General features: G+C 40.2%; 1 protein-coding gene across 4 annotated transcripts in view; it reads right to left on the bottom strand.

The window, feature by feature from the left end:
- cflar (CASP8 and FADD like apoptosis regulator) overlaps window positions 1–16,172 on the bottom strand; it is a 37,859-nt gene that overhangs the window by 6,397 nt on the left and 15,290 nt on the right. For all 4 annotated transcript variants that reach the window (XM_062961867.1, XM_062961874.1, XM_008120530.3 and 1 more), the window contains exons 4-10: window positions 15,715–15,826; window positions 13,758–13,893; window positions 12,632–12,720; window positions 9,505–9,544; window positions 8,323–8,372; window positions 6,824–6,899; window positions 29–506 (exon numbers count right to left, since the gene is read on the bottom strand). In XM_062961867.1, the coding sequence (XP_062817937.1) occupies window positions 29–506; window positions 6,824–6,899; window positions 8,323–8,372; window positions 9,505–9,544; window positions 12,632–12,720; window positions 13,758–13,893; window positions 15,715–15,826 (981 nt within the window). The remainder of the gene's footprint in view (window positions 1–28; window positions 507–6,823; window positions 6,900–8,322; window positions 8,373–9,504; window positions 9,545–12,631; window positions 12,721–13,757; window positions 13,894–15,714; window positions 15,827–16,172) is intronic.

Below are 16,172 nucleotides of genomic sequence, written 5' to 3'. Positions count from 1 at the left end.
CCCACCCAGATCTAAAACAACCACCTACCTTTTGTGTGGATCTCTCAAGAGGGTTGCTAGAGCTGTCAGGTAATAGGAAGAGGAGTTTGGGGATCTGTCCAAAACTGATGCATCCAGTGTACTCTGGCTCCAAAGGACGTCTGCTACTTGTGGAATAGTAGACAAATTGCCATCTGCCTCAACCAGGCTGGTATTGTGTTGGTAGCTTCTGGCCCCTACATAGTTCTGGACAAAAAAGAGCTTTGGCTTCCCTAAGAGGTGAGGACACCTGTCTCCAACGAAAAAGTGCTTCACCCTCTCTAGGGAGAACCCAGGAACCACATGGTCTGTGCAGGAGATGCCTTGGTGGTCTCCTCGGCTGACCAAGACACAAACGAAAGCATCATAGCCTTTGTGCTCTTTGAGTCTTGCCACGTCGTTCAATGTACACACCATGGAATCCACATTCAGGAAGGGGTGATAACGAACTTCAAAACGCAGTGCCCTGAAGGTGTCAGCAAGCATTCCTGGAGAATGAAAAGCAAGCCAAACAAGGAAAGGTTGGTTGGTCTATTTCCACATGCAGATTTGGTTTATACAGAAACAGAATGTCTACTCATCAAACTGAGTACAGGCACACAGCTTGCTTGTAGCAGGGCTTTAGGAACACAGTCTTAAAATCACAGAATCATAAAATAATATAGTTGGAAGAGACCACATGGGTCATCTAGTCCAACCCCCTGCCATGCAGGAAAAGTACCCCCCCCAACAGATGGCCATCCAGCCTCTGTTTAAAAGCCCCTAAAGAAGGAGCCTGCACCACACTGAGGCAGAGAGCCTCACTGTTTAACAGCTCTTACAGCCAGGAAGTTCTTCCTAATAATCAGCTGGAATCTCCTTTCCTGTCATTTGAAGAAATTGCTCATTGTTCTAGTTTCCAGGGCAGCAGAAAACAAGCCTGCTCCCTCTTCGTCACGACACCCTGTCACATATTTATACATGACTATCGTGTCTCCTCTCAACCTTCTATTCTGCAGGCTAAACATACCCAGTTCTTTAAAAGGCTCCTCATAGGGCATCGTCTCTAGATCTTTCATCATTTTAGTTGCTCTCCTCTGAACACATTCTAGCTTGTCAATATCTCTTTTGAACTGTGGTGCCCAGAATTGAACACAGTATTCCTAATGAGGTTTTACCAAAGCAGAACAGAGAGGCACCATGACTTCTCTCTATTCAGACACTACACTGCTTTTGATGCAGCCCAAAATCACATTGGCTTTTTAAGCTGCTACATCATACTGTTGGCTCATGTTCAACTTGTTGACTACGAAGACTCTAAGATTTTTTTCACATAGACTGTTGTTGAGCCAGAGGTCACCCATTCTGTTTCTATGCATTCCATTTTTTCTGCCTAAGTGTAGCACCTTACATTTTTCCTTGTTGAAATTCATTGTTAGTTTTGGCCTAGCTCTCTAATCTGTTAAGGACATTTTGAATTCTGATTCTGTCCTCTGGAATATTAGCTATCCCTCCTAATTTAGAGTCATCTGCAAACTTGAAAAGTAGTATGTCCTCTAATCCTTCATCCAAGTCATTAATAAAGATGTTGCACAGTACTGGGCTCAGGACTGAACTCGGCAGCCCTCCACTAGTAACTTCTTTCCAGGATGAAGAGGAATTATTGGTGAGCACCCTCTGGGTTTGGTTGCTTAGCCAATTACAGATCCACATAATAGTAGCATTGCCTAGCTCACATCTGACTAGTCTGCTTGCAAGAAGGTCATAGGAGACCCTGTCGAAGGCTTTACTGAAATCAAGACATGCGGCATCCACAGCATTCCCTGCATCTAGCCCCACACACATAAACATTAATCCACTGATTTGACATTTACAAGATTATCCCTGCCCTCTATCATTAAACAAAAAAGAAAGGAATGGAGCAGGGAGGCTGATGAAGAAATGCAAGCCCTGCCCAACCTATGGGGTGGGTTGACCCTCTTCTTTTCCTAAGATGATTCTCCCTGGACGGGTAGATGGCAAAGTCTTGTCCTGGTCTCCAGTTTTACTGGCTACTAAATGAAGTAAATTCTTCAGTTTTGCCATTCCAAGGCAACAGTGGGCCTAGCCAGCAGAGGGCAATATTGCACAACAAATACTGATCCCATTAACTGTAAAACCAACCTCTGAATAGTCCTTGCCTAAGAAAACTCTGTAACATTCATAAGATTACCATAAATCAGAAAGTGACTTGGAAGGTGAATGGATGCACACACTCACACAAACACCCCAATGGGGGCAGCAGCACAGTACAAACACTGCAGACTGATATCTAAATAAATTGCTTCATAAAACTTCACATAAAATAATTTTACCTGTGTGATTATTAACACAATGCAAGACATGCTGAGGAATGATTTTTTTCATACTTCTTCCATTGTCTTCCTTTATTTAACTATCTATCTATCCACATACAGATACACTGAAATCCACAAGCATGTGGACAATTTCAATAGGAAGGAGGAAACTGTGAAAATGAACAAAATCTGGCTACCAGTATTAAAAAAAAATCCTAAAATCAGGACAGTAAATAAAGAACAACATTAAGAAAATGGGAATTCCAGACATGAAACAATCAAGACCAGCTAACCACTTCCCAACAAAGGTTTCCCCCAGGCAGGAAGCAGCCAGGCTTTGAAGCTGCAAGTTTACTCAATGCTAGTCAAGCTTGCCAATTGCAACATTCGCACTTGCCTCAAACAGACAAGAGTTCTTTCTGCAACCCTCAACATCTTTCCACAAATATATATACAGTCCACTTGCCTCATTTCCAACAGACCTCTATGCAGATATCCTCATTGAGTGGCTTTGCAGCAGCAAGGCTACTCAATGCTAATCAAGGTGGCCAATTGCAACATTCGCACTTGCCTCAAACAGACAAGAGTTCTTTCTCCCACCCTGAAATTATTCCACATGACCCTACTTGCCTAGTTTCCAACAGACCTCATAACCTCTGAGGATGCCTGCCATTGATGTGGGCGAAACGTCAGGCGAGAATGCTTCTGGAACATGGCCATATAGCCCAGAAAACTCACAGCAAAACCAAACATACTACTGTTCTGTTGAACATTCCTGAATGGGAGCTTGAGTCCTACACTTCCCTGGATTACACTCTTATGCGTGATCCAGGTGTGAAACATGTGGCCCTCTAGATGTTTTGGCCCACTACTCCCATTAGTTGTAGAAAGCACAGGCAGATGTAAAAGTTAATGGAGATGTAGTCTAACAGCACCTGAAGGGTCCACAAACAGCCTGTCTCATCTGAAAGGCATTAAGTGTTTGGAGCTTTTAATAGCATCAGTAAAATGACAGCATCCTCAGGCACATCTAGGGGTTGTTCTATTCCCTATTTCTTTACTACCATTCTCAAAAGAATATTGAAGCAGTGCAGAAAATCATGAGATAAAGCCCATTTGTGTCTTATTTACCACTAATACTAGAGCACAGTTTGAAAATGGTTGCTTCTTTAGACTACAATACTGATTATGCCAGCTGGGAGATTCTGGGAGTTCAAAGGCCAAAAAGGACCTTTTACTAGATCTATTGTACCAATTTCAATTCCCGGGGTGCCATTTCCACAATAACCAAAAAACCGCACTATCACGGAGAAGAGAAACTAGTCAATGATCCCATGGGGAACCCCACAGTTTGCAGAAGTAGAAAAAATTGTGAGGAAAGAAGCTCCCAGAGAATGCAAGGGGAATACTGTATCCTCAGTGAGTACACAATGATTTCTGACTTTGGGGGAGTGGAGAAGAGAAACAGGATGATGAAAGGGAATAAATGATAACATTTTGAATCCTGTAGAAAAGGAAATGCTCCCAAAGCTGTAACATCCTGTTACAGACTTCACTTGTCTTGACAAACCCAGTAATGAAACTCTTAGCATTGGTGTGCTATTATGCTTCTGTTATGAGGAACTTCACTCTCCCATTCTTTCTTCCTCTCTGTCTTCCCAGACTTTACCCTTTTTCTGTCAAACGAAAATGCAACTGACCTACTGAATTTTGAAGAAGTCCCTTCAAGTGCAGAGCTTTGAAAAGCTAGGACATAATCCCTTACAATCTCCACAAGCCCCTGAGTGACAGATCCTGCAAGTCAGCAAATGCAAACTTTTGTAAGCTCTGTTCTTCCAACAACCACACGGAAACATTTTTGACAATATATGCAATCTGTGCATACAAACATGTTTGTCTCCACAGTCGTTGCAGACAAAAAACAAGAGAAAGAAGCTCACCACCTTCCCTTTCTCCCTCTGCTCCAAAGCTCCCTAAGGCACCAAGCAGCCCCAGCCTCCCTTATTCTGCATCTGTTATTTTTAGCAACTCCAGTGTTTCCAGGGCCATGTTTCAAGCCCTCAAGAGATTGGGTTTTTTTTTCTGCTTATGTAAATGACTCATGGGATTCTCTCAAAGAAAGAAGAAAACTATGCAAATGATAATCTAAGATGAACTCTCTAGAAAGGTTTGCATTTGCATGACCTAACAATATGTTTTCAAAAGGAAAGAAAAAGGGAATTGTTTATTTTTAGAGAAAATAAACCTCTCAGGAAGGCTTTCAAACACACAGAAAAAACTGATGTGGACAGAAAAACAAGAAACCCTAGGCTCTAACTACAAAGCCAAGAGAATATTTCACATTGGATAGGCCAGCCTGAAAATAAAACCCTGATCTGTAGTGACACACATGCAGTTACAAATATGGATGAGAGCCTGTTTTACCCAAGAATATCCCATTTTTAAACCCTTCATTATCACATGTGAATCGACAAAGTAGTTAAAATGTGAATGAGCAATTAAGAAAGCTCAAGTAAAGTTATCTCAGGCTTTGGAAGAGACGTACTTCAGTTTGAGCAGCTCCTACATCTGTCAAAACCAGTATGGTTCTATTCAGGATTTGACCGAAATCAAAGCACATCTTCTTCTATATGGGATTTGTAAAGAATTAGAAGAAGATGGCTACAATAAGATTTGTTGACCAAAAATATGAATACTGCCCATATATACATTCTGTATTATCTATCTACCCTACATTTAAGAAACCTTGGACAATATTTTTTTTTAATTGTGTCAGAAGCGACTTGAGAACATACTGCAAGTTGCTACTGGTGTGAGAGAATTGGTCATCTGCAGAGACATTGCTCAGGGAATACCTGGATGTGTTATCATCCTGCTGGGAGGCTTCTCTCATGTCCCCGCAAATTAGAGCTGACAGACGGGAGCTCACCCCAGCGAACCACCAACCTCCAGGTCAGCAACCCAACCTTCAGGTCAGCAGTTCAGCCGGCACAAAGGTTTACCCCATTGCATCACTGCGGCTCCTTGGACAATAGATGGATCAGCACTTTTCAATTAGATGTGGAATGTTTATACACATTTTGTATTACTTATCTATCCCATATTTAAGAGTCTTTGGATAATTGATGAGTTTATACCCCTTAAATAGACTAGAAATGCTTACATAGAAATATAAAAGCTTTGAGTAGTGCTAAGGAGGAAAAAGAATGATAGTGATACATAGTAAATTTTTATCTACATAATGTTAACTTACTAACCAACCAACAGATTAAAAGTAGATAAAAATTTAAAAGAAATTAACTGACAAGAATAATCAACAAAACTATAATGATGAAAAGCTGGAAGAGAAGAAAAACATGAGATAATACAAGAAGATGTAAGAAGATACAACTACTAGGTTTAAATTATTTGACAATAACACTTCTCTCTTTGTTATAGAGGACATCTAGAACTTTTAATACTTTAATGTATATACGTGCAATAGAGATGAAAAGTAGATGTAATAATTATAACTTTGTACACTGCCTCTTTTCCTATCCCCTCAACCTTTGCCCGCCTCCTCTGCAACATATTAGATATTGGTAAAGATTTAAATTACTGGGTTACTGTGAGTTTTCTGGAATATGGCTGTATGACCATATTCCAGAAGCATTTTCTCCTGACATTTTGCCAACATCTATGGCAGGCATCCTCAGAGCTTGTGAGGTCTGTTGGAAACTAGGCCAGTGGGGTTTATATTTCTGTGAAATGTCTAGGGTGAGAGAAAGAACTCTTGTCTACTTGAGGCAAGTGTGAATGTTGCAATTGGCCAGTTTGATTAGCATTGCAGATTCAAAGCCTGGCTGCTTCTTGCCTGAGGAAATCCTATGTTGAGATTCCAAGCTGGCCAGCATTCACACTTGCCTCAAACAGACAAGAGTTCTTTTTCCCAACCTGGACTCTCCACAGATATGTAAACCCTACTTGGCTAGTTTCCAACAGACCTCACAACCTCTGAGGATGCTTGCCATAGAAACGTCAAGACAGAATGTTTCTGGAACATGGCCTTACAGCCCGGACAACTCACAGCAACCCAGTGATACTGGAAATGAAAGCCTTCGACAACACATTTAAATTACTAATAATAACTCAATTCTCCACATTCTTCCTTTTTTTTATTTATTTATTTATTTTCCTTTTCTTTTGTACCCAGTTTCCATTTTCCCCTCTTTGTGTGTATACAAGAAAACGTTGTTAAAGTTTAACAAAAAAAAAATAACACACACACCAAATACACTCATCTTCCTGGCTCACAGAAAGGGGTATTAAAAGTTCCTGCTGCCTCTCATGATATACTGGGTGATTGTGTCCTCAACAAGAGTGAATCAGGCAGCAAGTTACTTTATGTAAAGAAATGGGGGTTGGGTGCTGTAGTCCAACTCATTTAGAAGAAACGAGATTGTGGGGGAAAGCTGATAGTATAGATAAATTCAATTTTCTCCAACACTTACCTGCATCATTCCCAATACAATCTATAATCAGGCACACTCCTAAGGGCTGGCTCTGCATTTTGTACTTGCTAATCACCTGCAAAGACAACAAAAATATCATCAACCCACAGGCCTACTCCTACTTTTTGCTCTCTCTACACTTGACGGTACTTCCTGGTCTTCCTGCCAGACCATGTAACCCAGTTGTTTCATCTGAATGACAGAAAACATTTGGCAGCAGAGGTACTGGTAGGGGCATAGTTCTTTGGAATAAGTGTCTCTTGTCAACTATATAAAGTAAAAGGAGATATCAGGAGAAGTCACTGCCTTGAGATCCTACACTGTCCAGAGAAGTGTAGGAATTCTCAGGTGGAATTCTTCTAGGATTCCTCACTCATCACCCCCATGGCTTGTGGTTTTGTGTGATGACTCCCAACCCATGAATGACCACTCTTGGAGCTTGGAGACGCATCTGGCTATGCCCTATAGCAGGTATGGGCAAACTTCGGCCCTCCAGGTGTTTTGGACTTCAGCTCATACAATTCCTAACAGCTGGTAGGTTGTTAGGAATTGTGGGAGTTGAAGTCCAAAACACCTGGAGGGCCGAAGTTTGCCCATGCCTGCCCTATAGCCAGATTTCCTTTTTTGAGATTTACTAGGGTCTCGATCATTCCATATCTGCCTAAGGACCAAAGCCAGATGCTATGCATGGAATGGCTGTCCACAGAGGCTATCAGAGCCAAGCCATGAAACTGATTATTTCAGAGGGAGAAAGAGAATACTAAACTCTGCAACACACACAAAAAGGCATGTGCGGGTGTAAGGTGATGAAAACTGTCTTTTCCACTTCCATTTGCAGGCCCCTCCCCTCAGCCAATGGAAATGGAAATGCTTCAGACCACCAATAATAAATAATAATAAACTTTATTTATACCCCACCACCATCTCCCCAAAGGGATTCAGGGTGGCTCACAGAAACACTGCAAGTGCCAAACATAAAATAAACAATAAATAAACGTATAGATTATAACAACATAAATGTACAACAAAAACATGCATAAAATGAGACATAATACAATTTTTAAAATTCATAAAATGCAGCGATGACTGTGGATAAAACTGGCAGTCTTAAATTAGCAATCCAAGTGTCAGAATAAAGCGATCAACAAATGGAAGGCACCCTCATTTTAAGAGCATCAAAAACTAAGAAGACGTTGAGAAACTAATTAGTTGCTTTATGAAATTACGTGACATTTTTGGTCTTCATTTTGATGTTCAGAAAAATGCCTTTAGGATCAGGAATGACGTGTGGCCCACCAGATGTTGCTGAACTGCAGTTCCCATCATACTTCACCACTTGTTATGTTGTCTAAAGCTGATGAAAGCTGCTGTCAAGAAACATCTGGATGGTCATCAATTTCCCGGCCATGTTATAACATTAATTGCATTTTAATGGATTTCTACTTTGAACAAAAGAGAACTGCATGGTAGCATGAAAGGGTGTTTGCATTATACAATACCTGTGTGGCAGATCCTCCTGTTTCTGGTATTGGTATGTGAAAGGGTTCAGCTGAAGATGGAAAATTCAATGTTATCAGCAGTACACTTGTATTCCCCCACAGCATCAGTTTTAGGCAGTTTTAAAATACAGACAAATGTTATACAATATCAGTAATATTTTAGATAGCCAAAAGTAGTCTGGATCCAATTTTATGGTATCTTATCCTGCTCTAAAATCAGTTATGGATTAAAGTTACAGGTACTGTCCCAAATCCAATTTAGCAACGTTAATCTATGGCCCCTACTACACTGCCATATAATCTATATTATCAAAACAGATAATCCACATTATTTGCTTTGAACGGGATTATATGAGTCTAAACTGCCATATAATCCAGTTCAAAGAAGATAATCTGGATTTTATATGGTAGTGAAGAAGGGGCCATAGAGACCCCTTCCACACAGCTGAATAAAATCCCACAATATCTTCTTTGAACTTGAATATATGGCGATCTGGATTTAGATAAAGCAGATATTGTGGGATTTTCTGCCTTGATATTCTGGGATATAGGCTGTGTGGAAAGGCCCAGAGAAAAGGGAAAGCAAACAAGCCTGCCACACTAGCAGCTCCCCCAGCAGATTCATATGTTTAGCCACCAAAATAAAAATCACTACAAAAATGGAAACTATAGTAAAAGAAAAAAATATCCTTGGATACACTGCAGAAGAAACTTTCAAGTGGTCTTTTGGAGGTTTACATTTACTTCTGCAATGCCTACTTGCCCTGATGGTTTCATTTCACATGGGCACATTGTTAGCACTGAATAAAAACTTTGATAAATCATGTTGAACTGCCCTTCTTTTTTCAGTTGTGGGAATTGATCCCTACTCTGTGCTATTTTTGTCTCTGGTACCAAATTTTCTGTTAAAAGAAAAAAAAATGATTCCATTAACTGAGTTAGACTTGTAATGCTACTCAAAAGTAAGTCCTGTTAAGTTCAGTAGCAGGTCCCATTAAGTTCAGAGGTAAATGTATGAAGGATTGGTTGGGGGTCATGTGACCCTTCCAAAGTTGTCAGATTCTAACAACTATCAGCTCCTACCACCATGGCTGGTAACAAGAGATAATGAAAAGAGCTATTTGTCAACATTTTGGTGGGAAGAGATTCTCCACCATTGCTGTAAGGATTGATAGACCTTACCTTGAACCACACCGGCTCCATTGAGCGCCCTTCCTTTGTTCTGCAAATAAGATTTATTAAAAAAAACGTAAAATCATTATTTTTCACTAATAATGTACCACTGTGACCTTTTGAAGAATCAATGGATTGTTGGCAATGAAGGCACAAAGCCCTTGTGCTGATGATTAATAGGAAAGTGACGGAAAACATTAACAGCCAAGTGTAACAATGGTCTTAATATGAATCAACATTATGGACACAACCGTTTCAATCACTCCATTTCTAAAACTGATATTATAGAACTGGAAAAGAAGCAGAACAAGGTAATGAAAGTGATCAAGGAGGACATCTTCCCTGAGAGGAAAGAGTATTTTTAAAGAAGTTTCTTTTAAAAAGGAAGGTGTGGAGGAGAGTTGATGGGGGTTTATTTAATTGTTCAAACAATGTGGAAGCAGGTTACCGAGATTTCCCTCCCTTTCCTTTTTTCTTCCCTCTCAAACTAAGGATCACACAACAGATCTGAATCTGAGTAGACTTTGAACTAAGGAAAGAAAGGACTTTGCCATTTATAATAAATGCATGAAACTCCTTTGAAGAGGATGTGGCAATGCTCTACTTCTAACACCTGTTCAGACACTACAAGAAACAAGATACTTGCCTAAATAAGCCTTTGGTCTCATCCAGAAGGTGCATTCTTGTTTTTGTATCCTGAAGCCCTATAAAGAAGAGATGGGGAAATGGGGCCAAATCTGGCCCTCCCACAGTTCTGGAGTTCCCAAAATGTCCATGCCCTTTTATCTGTGACACCATTTACTCCCTACTCACTTTCACTTCTAAAATGTGAAATGCCTCTCCTCAGGATTTGTTACTGGGTGAAATTTCGGCCTCACTTTTGCCCTCCCACTCAACAATGAGCACCCCTTCAGCTTCCCTGAAATTATGGGCTGAAAGAGACTTCCTATCCTTACACAACAAATCTATCTATCTTTTTAAGATGTACAGTGATATTAACTAAAGTGAGGATGGGTAAGCCTTTTAGCCCCCAGATACAAACAGATGTTGCTTTCAGGTTTGTATTTGTGCGCACACCACAGTGGCAATCCCATAAAGAGCCCATTCTTTTGTAACTCTCATCAGCAGTGGAAAAAGGACATTCTGTATGTGAATCACTAGGAACAAGGAGCTAAGATCTTTCACAATAGCCTATGGAGAACCTTCAAAATAGTTTACTGAGTTTACTGAAAGGGTGCTAGCCTGTGACTGCTATAGTACATATACAGAGTTCTCCAGCTACACTTTCTTTAAAACAGGTTTTCTCTAGTCTAAGGCCCCTTTTACAGTGCTATCCAGATAATTTGTTTTGAACTGGTTTATATAGCAGTGTAGACTCAGATAATCCAGTTCAAAGAAGATAATGTGGACTATTCACTTTTATAATCTGGATTATATGGCAGTGTAGAAGGGGCCTAAGAGGAATACAGTGCAGCAGAAGCAGGAGAAAGAGTGGGCTTGTCTGTGGCCTACAGGCCCTCCTCTGTTTTTTGTACAGGCATTACAGAAAAACCCTTGACAGTGGGATTTAAGACACCAACACAAAGGTTCCTAATCTTTGATCCTCCAGGTGTTTTGGACTTCTGCTCCCAGAAATCTCAACAGTTGGCCAAGATGGCAGGGGTTTATGGGAGTTGAAGTCCAATACACATGGAGGGCCAAACGTTGGACCATTTTAGTAAAGGACCTTACCACAAGGTTGGAATCTTTGACTGAATACTCATTTCCCAGTTCTTGTTAATGTGGGATTTGTGTATTGATAGTGTTTAAATGCAATTTGTGTCTTGGTTTGTACTGCATACTGATTGCATCATCCAGAGTGTACTATAGTCTGTAAAGAGTTAATTACTGAGAAGCTGTGATGACCTTGATGTGTGGCTGGAACTGGGGAGTGTCCAGACACAAGTGCGTGTGCATTACTGATTGCATCAGTTCAGTTCTGTTCTCTTCTGAGTTGTGTCAAGTCCTGTGTTTGTCTGCAAGTCTGTTTGTCTTGATTATTACTGCATATAGTAAAACTTTGTATATAGTTTTACTAACGTCTCTGGGTGTCTCTTCGTTCTGCGTTCCACTGACCCCATCCAACTGCTGCTACGCTGCGTAAATTACTCTGACAGTTCTAACCCCTTATCCAGGGGTCCTCAAACTTTCAAAGCAGAGAGCCGGTCCACAATCCTTCAGACTGTAGAGGGGCCGAATTATCAATGATATAAAATATTATGAAACTGAGGGCAGGGGCCAGGTAAATGACCTTGGAGGGCTGCATCCGGCCTCCAGACCTTAATTTGGGGACCCCTGCACTATACTGTAATATTATATGTAATATATAACATATAATTAATATTATTATATGGGATTAGTATTATATTGTATAACATTATGATATTATTATCAATATTATAGGTATATACAATATATTATTAAAATGATATAAAAATATTATATTATAAAACTGAGTGTGGGGGCCAGGTAAATGACCTTGGAGGGCTGCATCCGGCCCCCGGGCCTTAGTTTGGGGACCCCTGCCCTTATCTTTAGAGAAAGGCCTGTTATGCAGGAAAAGTGTGTCTGTGACTTCATAAAATGGTGGCTTTGTTGCATGTTGGGTGACACCTTGCCAGTGGTAGGCATTGAAGGGTGGGAAAATTCCTATCACAGAGGACCATTATTTCAAAATACGGGATGGAACCGATCCTTTTGGGCAGAAGTGTTAAATGTGTGGCCCTCCAGGTGTTTGTAACTCCAACTCCCAGAAGCCCTAGCCAGCTTGTCAGGAATTCTGGGAGCTGAAGTCCCAAACACCTGGAGGGGCACAAGTTTGATACCACTGCTTTAGGGGCATCTGTAGTCTTCAAATAGACTGTTATGATGGTGATGGATGACCGGGACGGTACTGCATCAATATCTAGAGATTTAACGAAATTTGTGGCAGAGAAGCAAGGTGGCTACATTGTGTTGAATAATATAGCCATTTTGTCAATTCCCGATAGTTTGTGGCTTTTTCCTCAATATATTGATATTCTGTGCTTGGAAAAATCCTTTATCTTGAAACCATGTTTGGGAACAATTTCAGTATCTGAAAATATTCTGCACTTACCACTTGAGGGTCAGCAAGGGACAGCTTAGGAAATGTTGCCTGCAGGGTGTTTGCACAGATGGGCAGATGACCAACAGGATGCACCAGAGCTGAAAATTAAACAGAGACTCCCAGAAACACCACGAAGGCAGCCATTCCCTAGAGCAAATGCCTTTCTACTCGATCCCCATGCCATCTTTGAAATCTGTACCGATTATGGAACATCTGGTCCTCCAGATGTTGCCAGGCTGCAAATTCTACCAGACCTAGCCAGGACAGGAAATATCACCCACCCCTGATGAGAACATTTTAATCTCTCTACTGAAAAAGAGACTCATGTCACATCCTGAAACATAATATTGCCTTTAAAAAGCTTTAAAAATGACTTGTGAGTTGCAGTCTCACAAAATAGCATTAGCCCTTTATCCATGGATTTGATATCCACAGTTACCCAAACTCCAAAAATACCACCCAAAGGTGTTTGCAGGCCTCTCTAGACCCTCCAGTGCTATTCTATGGCATGTACAAGCATGAGTACCCCTAATGGTTCTGTAGATGGGGAATTTGATATGGTGTTCTTTGCATGACAAGAAGCACATGCTGACATTTCCAGTTCTACACAAGCAACTAAAGACACAAGAGCCCTCTCCAGATTTCGGTCTGACAATTCACACTACTCCAGTGGCTCCCAGCCTTTGGTCCTCTAGGTGTTTTGAACTTCAGCTCCCAGAATTCTTGACAGTTGGCTAATCTGGCAAGGATTTCTAGGAGCGGAAGTACCAAACCCCTGGAGGGCCAAAGGTTGGGAGACAATGCTTATGTAGTGGTATCTTAACACATTTTTGATGGTAACAAGTTAGTGGTGCTGTGGAAAGGCTAGATGACTCTAGTTTCAGAACTATACAATTTATGAATCTGGAAAAAGTACAGCAATTTAACAATGTTTGTCACAGAATGAGATGTGAATCACTAGCAGTATATTATTACTAGCTGTGTATTCGTTTAGAGAGCCTGACCATATTCAATAATACTCCCAAGTAAGAGTCCATGTCAACACGAGATATGCAAAGTGATTTCCCTGCCTATGCAGGCTTTTGCCCAGGTGAACCAGCCAAGAAAACCAAATAGTAAAGAAAGCACATCTTACCTTCCTGTTTGAACTTCTGGATTTTTTTTGCCAAGTCTTTCCTGTGAATGTGTAAGAAGCAATTTTCTATCAAATCCAGTTGATTTGGCGACACCAGATCTAGCTTCTCAAGGTCATTTATAATTGTCAAGAAACTCTAGAAAAAGTCAAAACCCATGCATTAAACAGAAGACCTTTGAGAAACTGAGTGGTAAACCAAAGAAAGAGTGAGAGAAGAACATTAAAAGGTTTTAATTTAAGCTATCTGGGGATTCAAAAATTAGATTTTGTTTACATTTCCATACACTTGAAGGGAATACCAGTGGTGGTGTTTCCTGTGTTTCCTACACTAGTGAATTCATTCGTTTCCCTATCCACATCTTGCCACCTTAGCCCTGTTAATCCTTAAAGGAGATGTTTGGATCTCCTATTTTACTGATATTGAATTGACTCCAGGACACAGTAGGCTCTGGTGTCAAATGGATAAAACAGGAAAGTCACAGCTGATCAAGGTCTGACTCAGGTTTACTGAGAGTAGAGAGAGGCAAAACAGGGATAAAGTGGAAAAATAATCTAATAGCAACACTGAGTCTGATTTATATAATAATTTTTTTGAAATGTGGAGAATTCCTAGCACTCTTATCCATGCTAAATCAATCAGATTCTTCTTCTTTCACTCTTTTCCTTTTCACACTGAAAATGATAGCACAGCTATCTTAAAAAAAAAACCCAGCCAGATTCATCATCTCAGACCCAAGAATTGGCATAATCACATCCTTCCCCAACATTGTGTCTACCAGATATGTTAGCCTATTACTCTTATCAGCAGTTAAGGATAATGGGTAATACAGTCAAAAGGAGCACTGCAAACCGTTCATGCCTTCAGGCAAATCATTCAATGAAAAAAAGAGATAACACAGATGAGGAAATTCAGCCTCTGAGGCAACATCCATTTCCCCCAGCAGTTCCCATTCCAGCCCTTCAAACTTCTCCATGGGGCACCTATCCCCATGACACCACTGCCTGATGATCTCTCAGGTATTGCCTGTGCATCGATGTTTTTAGGGTTTGTATATAATCTCCTAAAATATTTTCCAATTTTAATGTTTAAACTTCATAAATTGTTTAATTTTTTTAAACTTCTATTTATTTACACTTTTCATAGACTTCAGTCTTCTTAATTTAAATGTTTTTAGCCACTTTGAGTCCCATATTGGAAGAAAGATGTGCTATAAATGAATCATCATCATCATCGCCTGTACTTCCTCCTTTCTTTGGCATGTCCTTGTTTCTCTCTCTCTCTCCTTGCCCATTGGACTTTCCACATATCTTGCTTCAAGGAGTTTAGTAAGACTGGAGCTATAAGTCTGGAGTCAAAAGATTCATGCTTTCCCTTTGTCTACTGCTTTTCCAACATCTACCATTCTGCATTTAATACACCTCCTTCTTCAGCAGCTTGTAAAATGTGATGAGTTTGGAGCAAAAAGATACAGCGAATTATAATCATGTCCTCGTCTTCCATGCGCCCATGTCTTCTTTCTAAAAGATCTACTCTAAATTACATACCCTTGGGTAAAAGGAGCAAAACATTTGCTCTACCACTGATTGTTGCAGATCATGCATAAGCAGTCCTCGTTCATGATAATGAACGAGGACTGCATTCAGTTATGCAGAAAAATATGCTGCAAGTACTCAGAGGCACTTAACTCGACATGCTTAATATATTATTTGATCTTTGTAGCCAACTAGTTATGAATGCACTAAATGTGTTAATTTTATGGAGAGGACTCTAATCCACATCATTTCTTACTAATCTTTAACATTATACATTATTAATCTTTAATAAAGAAGGCACTTGAGGGACCAATGAACACTGCAACCCTGCTACCCCTCTTACATGCATGTATTGTAACATGTAAGGAATTCTACTAATAATTTCATTTTAGAAATGATGGGGAAATTGCAGAAGAGAAGTTACCTTTTCTTTTGCCTTCTTCACATTGGATGCACCAAGTTCATTCATCAGAAGAAATCCAAGAGACTGCAAATCATCTTTTCCCAGATCTTCATTGATTTCTGTCATCAACACTCTGCAAACGTATAGTCACAATCTGCAATTAATTCACCTTCAGCGAAATTCTATTTTCGGATTGGCCCAGTAAGTCCCCTTTTTCAACACATATTCCCTTTCATCCTTAAACAGATATGCAACTTGCTGAATATTGATGTTCAAGAACTAAAACAACCTCCCCGCAACACTTGTTCTGTTGTATGACTCTCAACACCCCTGCACATTGGCTATTTATTTCTCGTGTCAGAAGCAAACCAAGGGTATACAAGTTGTAATGGATTTGCAAACATAGAGATTTTTTTTTAAGAAAAAAAACCTTGGAATTAATACTAAATGTATTTGGCCCAGTAGCTGGCCACTTGGGA

Source organism: Anolis carolinensis, chromosome 1 (assembly GCF_035594765.1).
Source record: "Anolis carolinensis isolate JA03-04 chromosome 1, rAnoCar3.1.pri, whole genome shotgun sequence".
Taxonomy (NCBI): domain Eukaryota; kingdom Metazoa; phylum Chordata; class Lepidosauria; order Squamata; family Dactyloidae; genus Anolis; species Anolis carolinensis.
This window is presented reverse-complemented; position numbering and strand designations above follow the sequence as displayed.